The 15923-nt window shown below is 51.8% G+C and overlaps 7 protein-coding genes across 7 annotated transcripts; 2 read left to right on the forward strand and 5 right to left on the reverse strand.

Moving 5' to 3' along the window:
- Window positions 1-105: 105 nt before the first annotated feature.
- On the reverse strand, window positions 106-261 carry SNOG_14438 (hypothetical protein; the record flags this gene model as incomplete). Its single annotated transcript, XM_001804573.1, has 2 exons — window positions 106-159; window positions 208-261. 2 exons carry the CDS (start codon window positions 259-261, stop codon window positions 106-108), a joined length of 108 nt encoding a protein of 35 aa, XP_001804625.1.
- Window positions 262-2356: 2095 nt separating this feature from the next.
- SNOG_14439 (hypothetical protein) lies at window positions 2357-4299 on the forward strand (the record flags this gene model as incomplete). The annotated part of the gene is made up of 3 exons (XM_001804574.1): window positions 2357-2638; window positions 2691-3304; window positions 3353-4299. Exons 1-3 carry the CDS (start codon window positions 2415-2417, stop codon window positions 4297-4299), a joined length of 1785 nt encoding a protein of 594 aa, XP_001804626.1. The 5' UTR covers window positions 2357-2414.
- A 580-nt stretch (window positions 4300-4879) lies between these two features.
- On the reverse strand, window positions 4880-5564 carry SNOG_14440 (hypothetical protein; the record flags this gene model as incomplete). The annotated part of the gene is made up of 2 exons (XM_001804575.1): window positions 4880-4918; window positions 4980-5564. The coding sequence occupies 2 exons, from the start codon at window positions 5562-5564 to the stop codon at window positions 4880-4882; spliced, it is 624 nt and encodes a 207-aa protein (XP_001804627.1).
- A 489-nt stretch (window positions 5565-6053) lies between these two features.
- On the reverse strand, window positions 6054-6984 carry SNOG_14441 (hypothetical protein). Its single transcript, XM_001804576.1, has 2 exons — window positions 6831-6984; window positions 6054-6672 (listed from the first exon to the last, which is right to left on the reverse strand). Exons 1-2 carry the CDS (start codon window positions 6841-6843, stop codon window positions 6377-6379), a joined length of 309 nt encoding a protein of 102 aa, XP_001804628.1. The 5' UTR covers window positions 6844-6984; the 3' UTR covers window positions 6054-6376.
- A 2104-nt stretch (window positions 6985-9088) lies between these two features.
- Window positions 9089-9411, reverse strand: SNOG_14442 (hypothetical protein; the record flags this gene model as incomplete). Its single annotated transcript, XM_001804577.1, has 2 exons — window positions 9089-9238; window positions 9277-9411. 2 exons carry the CDS (start codon window positions 9409-9411, stop codon window positions 9089-9091), a joined length of 285 nt encoding a protein of 94 aa, XP_001804629.1.
- A 159-nt stretch (window positions 9412-9570) lies between these two features.
- On the reverse strand, window positions 9571-11750 carry SNOG_14443 (hypothetical protein; the record flags this gene model as incomplete). Its single annotated transcript, XM_001804578.1, has 4 exons — window positions 9571-10187; window positions 10245-10841; window positions 11312-11398; window positions 11510-11750. The coding sequence occupies 4 exons, from the start codon at window positions 11748-11750 to the stop codon at window positions 10156-10158; spliced, it is 957 nt and encodes a 318-aa protein (XP_001804630.1). The 3' UTR covers window positions 9571-10155.
- Window positions 11751-13147: 1397 nt separating this feature from the next.
- On the forward strand, window positions 13148-15504 carry SNOG_14445 (hypothetical protein; the record flags this gene model as incomplete). The annotated part of the gene is made up of 3 exons (XM_001804579.1): window positions 13148-13493; window positions 13551-14863; window positions 15085-15504. 3 exons carry the CDS (start codon window positions 13148-13150, stop codon window positions 15502-15504), a joined length of 2079 nt encoding a protein of 692 aa, XP_001804631.1.
- Window positions 15505-15923: the final 419 nt, after the last annotated feature.

The following is a 15923-nucleotide window of genomic DNA, read 5'->3' on the forward strand; positions in this document are numbered from 1 at the left end:
TGTATCATCTGTAGCTTTATTTATCTTCATAAGTTCTCTTCGTGTTACTTTACATGAAAATAGCTGTATTCGGCCTCGGAATGTTGTCGGCGCTGCCCATGGCATTCACTCGTTTGGGCCCTCTCCACTCTTCGCGCTAGACATTGCGCTGCCCCTATACTTGTAGTGAATAGTGATAACCTCTACGACATTGGATTGATCGTATACTTGACTGCTCAACCACGACACTCGAACGCTGACGTCATCGTACATCCGGTGCATGGTATGTAGATAAAAAAAGCACCCCAGCAAACTTAACGATTCTAATTCGACAAGATACCGGAAATCAGTCGGCGTATCCCATTGAACAAAGCATGCCACGGAAGAGAATGCGACGGCCCCCATGAGTGTCGACAAAGGCACATTTTCCCGTCTATGCTATATGAAGAGGCTGTTAACAAATTGACGGAATGACAATGTTGGCAAGCTCAACGAACGTCGCGGGAAAAGAATCGATCGAGGCTTCATTGGCTACTACTAGTCTTTTGGAACCGCGCATGAGATACGTAGCGAGGTTTTGCCCCAATACCTGGCATCCAGACGCTGTACAGACTACAGTTTCTGGTCTCGCTCACAGAGGCTTCAAATCGAGCTCAATTGCCTCGCCGACAGGTTTTTGTGGTACTGCTTTGTAGCACGCCCCGGCTTTGCTCCTCTCCGAATCATCACCAAGCGGCATAATCAGGATACATCCTCACCTGCCCAAATCACAGATCTCAAGATCGGCAGACTTGAGAAATGGCAACCGCTTACTGAGTATGATCCACGAAAACATGATTGTTCCATCTGCGAAGACTGATGAGAGGGTACTATGAGAAGGGATGGGACGGTATGGTGGGCAAGACCAACATGGATTGTCGGCATGAGAGGACGCTACGAACCTTTAGGTGGTAAGATTAGCATAAGCCTACGACGCATACAAGGACTCGGAAATACTGTGGAACAGTGGTAGTCTAGGAATGGGGCCTCCGATGCATGAATACACCATTTAAATGAATTGCTTCGGATGACGCGCGATTTCGTCAGCTCGAGGTAGAAGTATCTAGAGGTTGTGGTAACTACGCCGCGCCAGTGGGTACTTATGTATTGCGTGCGGTGTCTTCCCTACAACACCTTGGTATACTCTTAGGTAATGGACGAGTTGCCTCTGGCTACCACACTGGCTTGCCTTGCACCGAAAAGCCCATGCGACTCCCTAGCCACATTAATAGTCAACCACCAATTTCTTTCATTCCTATTGATCGTAGTTTTGATGCTTAGTGAATGTTGTTGGGTAGAATGTTCTGGTGTAGCAGACCTCATCGGGTCATCACAGCTTCCTAGGCATGTCACTCGACACGCGTCATGTTCAAAAGCCACTACGCAGCGCACCACATATGACAGACCCTCTCGCGCATAAGGCGTTCATTTGCCCTAATCCGTCAAGCCAATGTCCAGCAAATATCCGGGCCATCAGCGATTTTCATGCGCGATGATCAGATAAGATTACGAAAACGGGGCGTGCGCCGACACTCTTTGGCTGCCGCTGTTCCGCCCACACCCCCAACAGTGACACAATTTCTGGTGCTCCACGTCCATGTGGCACCCATCCCACCTTTTCGACCCGACATTTCCCTAAACTTCTGCGCTATTTCTTCTAGAACTTTAAGCTTGATCTTTTAGAGCCTCGGGATTGTGCAGGATTTGGATCCTGGAACGAACGCTCATCTCCCGATGCATGCGCGACCCATCGGCTATTTTCCCAGTCATCGCTCTGCCTACTCCCCGCAAGCGCGGTTAAATGCGCCATTGGCAAGGAGCACACAGTATTACTTCCTGCTGTTTCGATCTCCCTCCAAAAATGGCCGTCAACGATGCAGAAATCACTCCTCAGAGGCGTCGGCGGTACGGCTCGGCGGGTCCCACTATTCAGATATTGCAGCATCACGCTGTCCAGGGCCCTCGGAGTCAACGCTTGTTTCGACAAGCCGATCACGCGTCAACCATTGAAATTCCCCGCTAAGTGCCCGGCGGCATGTTACAGCGGGCCAAAAAGACGCCACAAAACCGCGCGAGTGGCCAGATTGGATCTTATCAGATCATCTATTCCTTATCTGATCCCCTAGTGTAAGCATCGCTCGCTGGGCACGCGGCACGGTTCCAACAGTAGCAGTTGATCCCAAGCCACTGGGTGGGAGGGCAAGGCAAATTTTTCAGTCTGTAACGGGAGTAGACCATGCTTACCCGGTCATCGGAGAGTTGACACCGCGGTACTTAAGAACTGTGCGACCTGCACCTGCGATCGACACCCAAGTCTTTCCTGCATCTCAATTTGCAACCCCTGCCGAGCTTGCCTTTGACGGCCACACCTCGGGTTTGCATCCCCTCATCACACCATGGCGTCAACTGCGTTCGACGACGCCGTCAGGCCTTCTAATGATGTCTCGCGGCAGTATGATGTCGAGAAGAGCATCAACCCACACTCCCAAGGTGTTGAGACATCCAGCGATGGCGGTCTCAAGGCGGACGACGACTCGGAGAAGTTCCAGAACGGTGTACAGCGCGTGAGAGCAATTACAGAGATTTGGACCAAGCAGACACTCATTGCCATGTTCATTTTGTAAGGCGAACTCCTGTCCTTTCCATGCGGGCTGGCATTAACCAGAAACAAGCATTTTTCTCATCGAATTCGTCGCCTACCTGCAGAACGCCATTGATGCATCACTCAACCCTTGGATCACTTCAGCATTCAGCCGACACGGTCTTCTCAATGTTGCTAGTGTTATGTCTAGCGCGCTCGGAGGCTGCATTCCTCTTGCCGTATCCAAGTTCATCGATGTCTTCGGCCGTGTCGAGGGTTTCTTCGTTATGCTGCTCATCATTCTCGTCGGCATGGCTCTCAAAGCCGCATGCAACAACGTTCAGACATACATTGCCGGGCACGTATTGTACTGGGCCGGGCACGTCGGTATCCTCTATGTCAACTCCATCATGGTGGCCGATATGACCACTCTCAAGAACCGCATGGTTATCTTCTCCCTCAACGAGACCCCTCGCATCGCAAGCACATTCGCCGGTCCCGCAATTGCTGATCTGTTCATTAAACACAACAACTGGCGTTGGGCTTTTGGTGCCTTCATCTTCCTCTTGATTGCCTGCAGTCTGCCAGCCACTGGTATCATGATGTACATGTACCGGAAGGCAAAGGCAGCTGGTGTGATTCACAAGACAAAGTCGAATCGCACCGTTGTGCAGTCCATCTCTCACCACTTCATCCAGTTCGACAGTATGTTGCACTTCCCAATTTACTCCCGACACAACTAACGAGTATCAGTCATTGGCATCATCCTCATCATGGCGGCATTTTGTCTCTTCTTGCTCCCATTCACTCTCGTCTCCTACGCTCCTCAGGGCTGGAAAACGCCATACATCCTCGCCATGATAGTCCTCGGCCTCCTGCTGTTCCCTGTCTTCATCTTCTGGGAAGCCAAGTTCACCCCTGTACCTTTCCTGCAGTGGAAGTACCTGAAGGAGCCAACAATTATCGGGTCATGCGCTCTTTACGGCATCATGTTCATCTCCATCTTCATCTGGAACGCCTACTTCCAATCGTACCTGCTCGTCGTCCACAGGCAGAGCATCACACACGCCGGATACATCCTCAACTCTTTCTCCCTCGCGTCGTCTACCTTTAGCCCGATCGTCGCCTTCATCATCAGCTATACCGGAAACTTCAAGTTGACTGCCTATGCCGGTGTGCCCATTGTTATTCTCGGCACCGCGCTGCTCCTCCCCTTCCGCACACCCGACGCCAACCCCGGTGTCATTGCCCTCACACAGGTCATTGTCGGTATCGGTACAGGTATCTTCTCCATCTGCGCTCAGCTCGCCGTCATGGTCCCAGTCACGCACCAGGAAATCGCCGCCGTTGTCGCGCTCTGGGGTCTTTTCGGCAGCTTCGGTTCATCGATTGGCTTCGCCATTGCTGGCGCCATGTGGAACAACATCCTGCCTGCGCAGCTTTACGAGCGCCTACCGGAGGCTAGCAAGATGAACGCAACTATTATCTTCGGAGACATCGAGACGCAAATCTCGTTCTTGGATGGCACGCCTGAGCGCGATGCAGTTGTCGGCGCTTACCAGCATGTCATGCGCTTGATGTTAATCACCGGTGTTTGCTTAGTACCGTGCTGCTTGGGTTCTATCTATCTGTGGAAGAACGTCAATGTCAGGAAGTTGGAGGAGGAGAAGGGCAAGCAGACCAAGGGCACGGTCTGGTAAATGCGCCTCAATATGGTGCACTTCCTGCCTGGTGGCTGTCTTGTGGATTATGAGACTGTCGCCACAACTCATGGGTTACAGTAACTTCTATGTAAGTATAATATGTAAGAGATGTGACTCTCATTAGTTCATCTAGTCATACTACTGATATGTACAATTCGCAACATATCTTCCAGTTATCGTCCTTCAATTTCCAAAATTGTGATTCTATTGATCTCAAGCACGTCTTTCATTTTGGGAAACACACGCAAGGTTGAAACATTCATTTATTTGCATACATGTTCTCTCATTCAAGCAAATTATATGCTTAGCGATGTTGCCAAGACCAGAGAAAGCCACAACACAGCATGCCCTGTATTGAACACTGTCAGCACAAGTAATTCCGTTGTATGCGACGCAGGATCTAAAAGACATACAGTTTCACGGATGTGCTAACACACAGTGACGGACTACCCGACAGTCCCACTCAGTTTCGTTCCATGATCAGTCCAGCAATCTGTTCCCACGCTCCAAGCAACAATCCAGACAAGCCTAGAATCACTAGCCTACACCACCACTTCTCCTCCACATCTCCCAATATCTACACCTCGCCAGCCGCAACCTTCGTATCAACATGCCACTACACCTCATTAGCTCAATTCTCCTATCCCTCCGCTTCCTCCCTGTTTACATCAACTTACCAATTCAAATTCCGCACCCCAGCCCATCAGAATCCCAATACATCCTTTGAACTCCTCACTCGCCACCGCCTTCTCGAAAAACGGCATCCCTTGCCATCCTCTCGCAACAACCCAGCTCTTCACTGCGACGCCCTGGGCGTTGGGATGGGGTTCGCTCCACCCCATGGAGAGAGAGATCTCGCCCACATCAGCCATACTGCCGCGGCCACGATATAGCGATTCGAAACGCGCGAAGTCGGACTCGATTTGTGCCTGCAGGGACGGGGATAAGGGAGTGGGAAAGTCGGATTTGACGAATTCGACTAGCGGAGCAGGGAGTATGGAAGTGTCGAGTGTGACGGTGGTGATGCTCGGGTTGTATGGGGTAAGGGAGGAGACGAGGGACGTGTATGGTGGATGAGATGACAGTGCGCTTGTGGAGGGAAGGGAGGGGTATTGTGTGGTTATCTGGATGATGCTTGGATCTTGGACTTTGGTTCCGATTGTAAAGGGTGTGTTTGTCGCTTTCAAAAGTATTTCGAGGTGTGCGATAGTCACGTCAACCGTGGAGGATGGGGGGAGTGAAATGAGGGCGATAACGAGCATTTTGTGGTTCGGTGTACTCGGTGGAAAGATGCGAAGTATGTGATATAGAATCCGATGAGCAGTGCAGGTCCATACTTATACATGAATTTCTCGAAGTTTTTTTTTGGTAGATGATGATTCCATTGCCGGTATGCAATTTGTCATCCGTGAGTCCATCCCACCGACACCGACGTCGACATCAAACTTCCTCACTATACCCACCTCCCAAGAGATTAATCTCAAGAATCTTGACCAAAAAGCCACCAGATTTTGTTGTCACCAGCTTGGCGATCGGAGAACTGAATGCCCGAAGCAGCGACGATTATTCAGCAGCGGGCGGCTACTTGCTTCCAAGCCCCAATCTCAATCTAGTGCCATGCCGACATGGAACTTTTGCACGCTAGGTGGAAGAGTCGGGGATGCAGTTCAGTCGCATCTGATTCTCGAAGATGATATGCTACGCATCACTGTTGGGACGTGAATGAAGGGACATCGACGACTACAAGCTTGAAGTTGGTAGGAAGTCCAGCTCCCGCCAACCAAGGTATATTGTACTACATACCGAACTATCTATAATTTTTTTTCGCGAGATCCAAGAGAGCCAACGACAAGACTACGTTGCAAAAGTTGATACAAAAGAATCTGTATCCCATGACGCAGTTGGTATCGGGTCACATGTTCCCACGTCCCTATGTTACAAAACCAGTCCCGGTAACTACGCCTAATTTTGGCACCGTGCCACCTAACCCCCAAGTTCAAATCAACATAGAATCCCAATACTCCGGTTTTTCGCCCTTGCCGTATTACATTTCGCCCCTTGTGCCCTCTTCATCTTAGGCTAGGATCTCGAGCTCGCCTGCATACCCCACCATGCGCCCTCCCGCCTCCGCCTCGTCAAACCCGGCACCGCACCCTAGCACATCATGTGCGACATCTGACATCAACCCACCAGCGCGCGTGATTGGCGACGTATAGGGGCGTGGGAGCTGCTGTGTATCGGAATCTGACGCGGCGACAGATGACGAAAGGCTAGGTCCTGCATCGTCGCGCAAATAGCGTGCCTGGCGCACCCATTGGAGGTACACTGCGATTACATTGTATTCGCGGAGCGAGCGGCGGGCTGTAAAGGCTGATAAGAGGAGTCAGCAATTGCTGAGTGGGATCGAGGGGAATGATGGGTTGCGTGTGTTTGAGCACGGACGCATATGACAGTGTGCTAAGGACAGTGGGGGTGGAGCGTGGGAGGAGACGCGGGATGGATCTGGGGCATTATTGGGGTCGACTTACGGGCTTGAGACATTTTGGGTCGACGGTCGTCTGGCTTGATTACAAGTCGGGCGTGGATGCGAAGGCTTTGGGCGGTGAGGGTGTTGTGCCGGAGGAGTGACAGGATAGAAGGTGAAGAGTAGATGATAAAAGAATGATTGAAAAGAAGAGCAAGGAGAGTCTTGATATAGTGCGACGCTTTGCCAACGTGCAATGAAGTCCTTCAAGTCGTACTTGTAGCGGGCGGCGGGATTTTCAAGGCGAATGTGCGATGAGCAAGGTGATGAAGCTTGACCTGAGGGCAAACTGTACAGCATTAAAGCATGCTGAGTGTGTGGCAGTCGAGTCCTTGGGGGGACGAGCGCGCAGCCATGAGTGCATTTATGAGTCGAGCAGCTCACGTCTCCCATCTTGATCCGGATCAGAGCCTCAATCCCAAGGCAGAAATGTGATCAGGACAGTGCAAGCTTGCATGCCTTTTTCGTAAGTCAACGGTAGCGCTAGTGCCGAACAGAACGGGGCCCTGTAGAACGGTAATCTGGAAGTCAAGATGATGACAGGGGGCTTCTCCGTGATTGTCAGCGTGATGTCGCCAAGTGGAATCAGTTTGTGGGCGAATACGAGTTAGAAACACGGCTGGGCTCAGAGAGCTCTGTGTCGAGTGCTGCATGCCGCATGGAACTATCGTTTCATCATTGGCTGGTGCACTTCTACTTCAAAGATGCAATCTGGTCATGCATCATTGCAAGTCTTATTTCTCACAAACGCGTCGAGGATGGATGGTTGCATTCATCAGCGGAAGTTTCCAGCTCAGCAGGGATCGACAATGCTGTGCTCTTGTGGCTTTCTAGGTCCTGCGTCCATGATGCTGCAAGCTTAGCGGCGCACGCTGCTGTGGGTGAATCGCGTCGGGATGAAATCTAAGCCTGCCTTCTGTGAAAAAAAGATGCGCTCCGTGTTGTCTGCGTCTGGCAAGAATAATGAGCTTACGCACACGCTTGCCAGCGCAGTAAGGGAAGTAAGCGTAGTCACTGTAGGAGACAGGGCTCGCTTACAACGCTCGCCACAGCTGCCCCACTGTCCCCTTACTCATTAAAACATGCTCCCTGCTCATGGTCGAAAGTCGCACATGGTGCAACTGCTCAAATGCGCATCTGCCGCCCTGCGCTCGTTCTGCGTGGCTACCCCAGGACTTTTGCGCAGCTGTCGAGCTTGCATAAGCATGCACGAGCGACATGATCACCAGTGACGAAGATCGTCGACGGCGACTTAGGTAGTTTTCCGTACATGAGCTGTCCTGTAAGGCACACCGGCCGCAAACCTGTCTGCTAAGGGTAGAGCGCATCTGAGCTGACGCGCCGGCGCTGTGCATACGATTAACACGGCAGATTTTTATTTACCCCAGAGTAATTTTGCGTGAGACCCATCACAAGTGCAACCCGTTGGTCAGTGAGGCCCGATAACCAGGCACGCCGAGTGTCGTTCTTGACGCCGCGTGCCACCGTTCGCTAGTAATATACCGGAATCACTGATCCATGCTACTCGGTCGGGGATCATGATATCCGCTGAAGATTGCCAGCTTAAAAGTGTTGAGTAGGCAAAAAGTGCACGAGCATCCTGCATAGCGTCTGATAAAGACCACTGGTCGGTGCGCGCATGCCGAGCTAAGCTGTAGGTATCGTCAGGTGCTTCTTGATGCTGGCTCGGCTAATATGTATGAACGTGTGTCTCACAAAGGCCGGGTGGTCTGTGAGATTGGGTGCTCGCATGGCCTCAAATTTCTCTTTCCCATGGATGCGTTGTGTCCTCTCCCCGCCCCCCCTTTGTATACAATGCTACCGTCTATGTACGATGCAGCATGTAATTCTTTACTGCCCTCATCAGCATAGGAACGGAATACTGTGATTGGTGGTCTACCTTACCGGGTCTGTGATTCGAATGTATTGGCCGACGTGATCAGCTGTAGCCGCCCAATCTACTGTCGTGTCACATCAGTACGCATACTCCTCGTGCCCACAGGGTTTACAGTCGGTAGAAAAGTTGCCCTCGCTTGATAAGGTACATTTTCCAGCCGCCGACTATAATCAAATCGTGAGATGTTACAAATTTTGACGAAAGTCACCGCCGACGGCGCGTTACCGTCGTGAGGACAGCCATCAGGCTACCACAAATTTGGTTCGGACACCGACAGATTAGATGTCGAGGTTGACCTTATCGGGCTTCTGGAATATGAGCTTACCATCCCAATCCATCAAGACTTTCATGCAATTCGTGTCATTCTACCTCCACCACTGTGGGTAGCTGAAAATCGCCTCGATGTCGTACAGGGAAGAGTGTGCCTCGTTTAAAACGGCTCCGGAACCAGGCTCCGATGGTGCAGATAAGATTCCGAGGAAGCGGTTAGATGGAAGATGGTCATCAGCCAGTTGCTACCACACGTTTCTCGACATCATTGGTTCATACAAACCGCCCCATCTCTGAGCAATGGGGTCCCTTGTTTCTGCTGCATATTCCAGAAGGTTGCCTTAGCAGACCGCTCAGGCTGACGGTTGGGGGCTGAACGCAGAGGCCGTGTGTGCATAGGGGATAACGTAACAGACATGCTGAACTTATCCCGCGGGTGGCTCATGATAGAGTCGTTATGAGTTGGGTGTGGGCTGAGTTGAGTTGCATCGCCGGATGTGCACTGCCACGAAATGGCCTGGGTGCATGTCCGAAGCCAATGCAGTGATGGGATGAAACAACAAGTGGCGAGGAGACGTCTGACTAATCCGTAGCTTGCTTATCGTGACTGACACGGACAACGGAGAGAACATGGGTCTAGTTGTGGCTTGCTAGTTGGAGAGCCTGGAGACTCGCAGTAATGGCAATGCAAATTTCGAGTTGAGCTTAATAGGCAAAGACAGTGCGAACCCCAACATGCTGACTTTCAAACATACTCCAACGCTTTTATGTAGCACAAGATAGTAGTGGGTGAACAGGACAAGGTGTGGAGTCCAATCACATGAACTCGTCGAGCTCAACTAGAAGAGCGAAGCCAAAGGAAAATTGCAACATGCCAGCAAGCAGTGCTTCAGAAAGAACTCGCCTTGCAATGAGCATGGCAGAAACCATGAGGCAAGCTAACAATGCCGTCGCGGTGAATACAATGATCTTTGTCTGCGAAAGACGCGCCTTTCCTGTGCTGTGTGCACCAAAAGCTGCAAGAGCCATTGTCAGTCCCATCACAAACCCTACTACACCGAGGGCGTAGACGCGAGTACGCGATAACGATGTAGTCGTTGCCATTTTTGCTGGAGTGATGATCTGATTTCGGCCTTCTTCAGCCAGGCGAGTGAGGTCGTCGTCATGATGCGAAGTGCGTTGACGCAAATACTTCTTGCCTTAAGCTAGTCAGTAACTATAGTGCGTGTCTTAAGGAGTACCAGTGCTCACCTGCGTTCCTCTGGGATGAAGCCACCGTGGTTGTTATCACGTCGGTGTCATTGTGTTGACGAATTGGCTTGACGACATGCCTGCCTTGCTCGATTACAACAATGGGCTTCTTGCGTTTTGAAGTTCCATGAATTTGCAAGCGCTCCTTGGCTCTGATCGTACCCTTGAGTGCTCGCGAAGAGGTCGGCTGCGGGTCTGCCCAGTCGCCTATGGCAAACAGAGAGTTCCTACGAAGAGCTCCACGCTCAACTTCGGCTTCAGATGCGGACCCATTGTTCCCCGATAGCGATGAGGCAAAGCTACCCCCAAGCTTCCCTTTCCCCTTGGCAGTGGGTGCCTTCGGTCGAGGGTACGTATCGGTTGACGTAGGCTTCGTGACGGTGGATTCTTCGCGATGGGTGAAAACAGCGGTACTCGACGTTGCAACTGAGGACGCTGTATCACCTGATCGGGCGGCCATCTGATTTAGACGCACGATGTCGCCCAAGTTGATTGAACTGACATCCCTGAGTGCCTGCGATAGTGCATCGTCATTTCGGAAGAGGGTAGCACGAGTGGAGGGCCCGGCATCCTCGCTCATGGAGTCTTCGAAGGTGGCTGGAATATGTTAGACCACAATCTACTTCAGTGTCTTGATGGGGACGCACTCGTTGCCATAACGGCTTGGTGCTGCGACGTTCTGTAGCAGAAATTGGCTCTTGTCGGCGCATGTGCGCGGACAATACGGTGCGGAGGAAACCTGGCGACTGTGGCAACGCTGGATGGATTGGAAGAGCTGGAAGCGGGGTTGCGAAAACAGTGCAAGCCGTCTGAGGGAAACGGGAGAGGTGATTGTTGCGAATTCCATAAGAGACGCGCAGTTATATGTATGCAAGCTGCTGGAGCAGCGTTCCGTGTGCATCATCGCATCCCGCATTGCGTCTGCTTGTGCGTGGGGTAATGAAGCACAGCCATAGACATAGGAGCTTGGGAGACTCCAGCCAATGAACCTTTCGCAAGCAGTCGAGCGTTAGGGCGGTGAAAGTCTGAAGTCGTGTTCTATCACCGGGAGTCCATGATCGTCCTACCTGTGACGGGCGCAGCGGGGTCCAGTTTGAGTCCAGACCATCTCGAAGGACTCTGCATGTACGGTGATGTCAGAGGCTGACCCGGACCTGGGTCGTGTGTGATTTTCTGGAATTTCATATTTGGGAGAGGAAATAGAAATAGACAAGAACGAATTGAAGACATGGTAAGGAAATGATAGATGTGTAGAGTCAAAATACACCGACGTGCCGTTCGAGCTGTGGATGGCAGCGATCCATGTACGGAGCTGTACAGATCGATCGAGCGAGCAACGAGCATCATTGTAGCGACGTCACGTCGAAATGCGGGAGTGACCTGGCCCCTGTCAGGGCGGATCAATCGTTCCTGATTGTAGTTCGCGAGAATGGCGCCATGCTGCTCGGCATGCGACGCGTCGAGGCCCTTGGCCAGCAGCAAGAAGCAGCAATCGGCGGGAGGCATGCAATGCAAAGCTCTTCGAGAGGGGTTAGTGTAACAATGCATATGCGGCGTCGTGGTCTAGGCTCTGATGCTGATATTGAGGGAGGTGATGCCACCCAACAGCAGATCTGGAAACGCCCGGGCGCCTGTCAGCCGCGTCATGTCGTGTCGGCGCGACAGAGTGAAGCGGCAAAGGGACGCAGAAAAGAAGCAGACATTATCCTTCAAGCCAAGCTTTCGTGAAGACGGTTTCTCGATCCATGGATGCGATGTGTGAAGGCGGGGAAGAGGTTGCGGGTGCTTCCGCGGGTTTAAACCACTTCGCATGCCAAGGCCATGTCACATGAGCATCAATCGGTGCATCAACCTCAGGGACCTTCCACGCCACACCAATAACGATGAGCGACTCGACGGCTTTTGGAGGTCGCTGATATGATCCATCGTGATTATCCCCTTTGAAACGATCTTATCAAGCTCGGCCTAGCCTCATTCTGTTGGGAATCACACTAACCGTGGTACCCAGGGTCTCTAGCTCCCGCCGGCACTTCAAAGCCGGTACTCAAAAGCGCCCGCCGTCTTCATATGCAGGTACTTTCAGCTTGGCCACATCTAACTGCGCATCTCGTGGCTTGACTCAAGAGCTTAATCAACAGGCAGCTTTTGCAATGACAGGAAACCCGACTTTCTCGCAAATCATCAACACAAATAGCAAACCATGATGATGTGTAGCTGCTGTCACAACCCAACGTCACGTCCTTTTCCCAGAGCGCAAGAAAATCGAGAAATTTGGGTCGTGGACATTGGCTCCAGTGCCGTAGATGGTGGCTTCAATTATGAGCCCGATAATGGCAAATTCTCTCATTTCAGGTGGCTGGCACTCCTTGACCGTTGTTTTGCATCACGAGTGAAGCATACCTCTGTCTAGAGCGCAGCAATTTTGCCTACTGGAGATAAACTCGTCGTGAACCGTGTTTTCTTCGTGGAGTATCGGATCCCGATGAAGTAGTGAACCGCCCTACGCGTAGGGTAAAATTATGTCGTCAATCTTAGGTCGCGTACTTTGGTACGATCCCGACTTCATTGCGCACATGCTTCTCTTCCATTTGAATTTACTGCTCTGTGGCATTCGGAAACTTTGTGCTTGAGCGATGATTGTACAACTTTATCTCTAGTTCACCTACCGTCTGGAGCTTTGGTCGATTCACTCCCACAGTGTACAGATGCCTGTCCCCACAAAGGTCTCTACGGTCTTGACCCCCTGCAAGAGAGCTTTCACAATGGCCACGCTAGTTTTACGCTACCAAGCGGTCGCGAGCTATTCTCTATGAGCCGGTCAACTTTGGTATCCAAATCTTCTACCACATTCTCGCTACCATCTTTCAACTTTTCTAAAGTTGGAGAGTATATAACCACTCAACATGGCGCAATTCGGGCTGTCAGGACTTGGCCTGTACCGCCTTCCCACCCTGTCATCTACCACCTCAGCGAAGACGTTGTTTGAGCTTGTCGCCGGCTACACATTCCATAACGGCTTCACTGAACCTTCTCCTCCGTCCCTTAGCAAGGACCACCACGATATCTCCATCAGCAGCCAAGCTGGCCACTACCAGGCCACATACAGGAAGATGAAGCGTCTCAGCTCAGTATGGCTGATCGATTCTGTCGGTACCCCAGATGCCGCGCTTGTCGACATCGATCTGGAAGGCGTCCAGCACGAAACCGAAGAAGAAGCGTTGGCGCAGCGCAAGCATGATGCGGCTCGAGGTAAGTTCTTACTGGTTCAGTGTCTCATGGAACGAGAGCTAATTTGTGCCCCCACAGAACGCGACGATAACAAAGTCCGCATGTTGACGACGGCACTTCATTCTTTGCTTCTGGATGACATTGAAGCCGTCGATGAGGATGCCCGCATGCACATCCTTAGACAGCTCGTCGAACATCTTCTTGATACACATGCTGAGAAACTACCCAAGGACGACGATGAACTCCTTGAACAACTCCGCACAGCCGCAACGCGGAAGACCCTTCAATCCACAGACACGAACACCTTTCCCAACCTGGAAGTACTGTTCGCACTCCAATCTGTCCCTGTGATTCCGCTCGCTGAGCGTCGCGGCCAGCAAGAAATCTCGCTTGGGGAACTTTCTACGCCCCATGTCCACGACGAAATGCTGTCCTGGACCCTTCACTCCTACAGGGTGCGTGAAGATCCAGACTTCCCAAAAGTGCCCATTTGGGACGAGCGCGCCGATTATGAGCGCCAGTATCTCGACTCTATCTCTCAGCTTAGCGAGGAGAATAGCCTTGACTTCTTTGCACATGCTACCTTCATGAAGGAGATGCGTCATTTCCACCTCAAACACCCAAACCCGCCCTGGGATATTATCCAAGGCTGGCAAGAAGAGAGCCTCAAACAATGTGATAATGCATTCGAGGTGGAGATTCTGAAAGCCAAAGAGGGAGAGCCGTTTCGCCTTCTTGCAGCTCGGATTGAGTATCTGCTCCCGACGTTCACGCGCCTGACGAAGGAGGACAAAGTTCTACCTTACATTAATCTCGAAGTGCTTCAAGCTGCGGAGTTTGTTGAGCTGGATGACTCCTGCTGCCGCCGGATTCTTAGGCGCGAGATGAGATTGTTACTGAAGCAGGATCTTGACGTGAAAAGTATCCAGTATGAGTGTATTGCCGATCTCAATTTCAACTATCCCAACGGCAAGCTTGCAGAGACCTCGGATCTTCCATCGAAAATGAGACAGGCGCAGCGCGCGCGGATAAAGGCATGGACAAATGAGATCGAGGCATCTGATCACATCAACACTCGACTCTACACCGATGAGGTCGAAGCTAGGTCTGAAGTCGATTCTTCATACGACGCTCCTAGCACCCCTGGGCTCCCTTTGGGCCTCCAGGTCGCAGTGGATCAAGGTGTAATTGACTTCATCCGCTTTGAAAAGGGCTTGCCTATCTGGCTTTCCCGCGGGCAAGATACCAGGTCGCCTTCGGAGGCACATCACGACAGCTACCGCGCCAGCGACGACGGCAAAAATCTCGACGATTCGCAGACGTCAGGAGAGCCCGATGAAGAGGAGTCGCGAGCTGGTCTTCATACCACCGCAGATGATCAGGATGACTCGGTATTCAAGGCGGTTACCCTACACGCCACCAACAACACTACTCGCATTCCCCAATTGACAAATATCACCGCCATCCATAATGGCCTCCACGTCCCCACCCGCCTCCTCAACTCCCTACCGCTCAACCTTCGACATCCCGCACCCCGCCCTCGGTCCCGATATGCGCGGCATGCGTGGCGGAATGCGCGTCTATTCGCGTCCCGTGCCTGATTGGGATGCAGACCGCGTCTGCAACCCTGTGTTCGCCCGGCAGAAAGAGGGCAATGGGTTTGCTGGACATCTATAACGTGAAGAAGGATGAGGAAGAGCGGATTAAGAGGAGGAAGGAGGGTTTGGCGCCGATGTGGGAGGGAGAGAGGGAGGTGGATTATCCGCCGAGGAGGCCGGTGTATGAGGGTGGTTGGGTGCGCAAGGCGCTGTTTGTAGAGGTACGGAGAGAGAGGAAGGTGGAGCAGCGTGTGTGGGAGACGGGTGTGTTGGATACGATGGGAAATGTTGAGGGGAGTGGTGGGGTGATGCTTCCTGGCTTGCCAGTGGATCAGGATTTGTTTGGATGGGCGGGCGTTACTGTTCCGAGGAAGATGGTGGGGAAGGATCCAGTTACGTCGGAGAATCAGGTTTACGGGGAGCAAGCATATTGAGAGGATATTAGGAGACGGGTTACTCAAGAGTAGAAGAGGTGTTGAGGCACCTCTGAATCTCGTTTCGTGCGTACGACTACTACCCTCCAAGACGCGAGTAGTGGTGGGCGCATAAGCCCTTTGCTTTAGCGCTTGCACGCGTTTCTTTATGGAATTATAAGGTTGGTGGCATTGTTATTTTCTCATATGATACCCGGACATCACCATGTCAGATACTTGCATAAATTGTACTCACAGATTGAATACCCCTATACTGGATGCTCTCCTCTTGATCTAGTGCATTTAGTGGCCTTCTAAAACTGTTTGTGAGCTATCCAAATCAGTTCATTTCACATGCGCGTCTTACCTTGTGCACTTCTAGTTCACAACGCCCTATCCAAGGATATCCCACACAATGTCATTTCACGCCTCCAATCCGA

Source organism: Parastagonospora nodorum, assembly GCF_000146915.1.
Source record: "Parastagonospora nodorum SN15 chromosome Unknown scaffold_31, whole genome shotgun sequence".
NCBI lineage: Eukaryota > Fungi > Ascomycota > Dothideomycetes > Pleosporales > Phaeosphaeriaceae > Parastagonospora > Parastagonospora nodorum.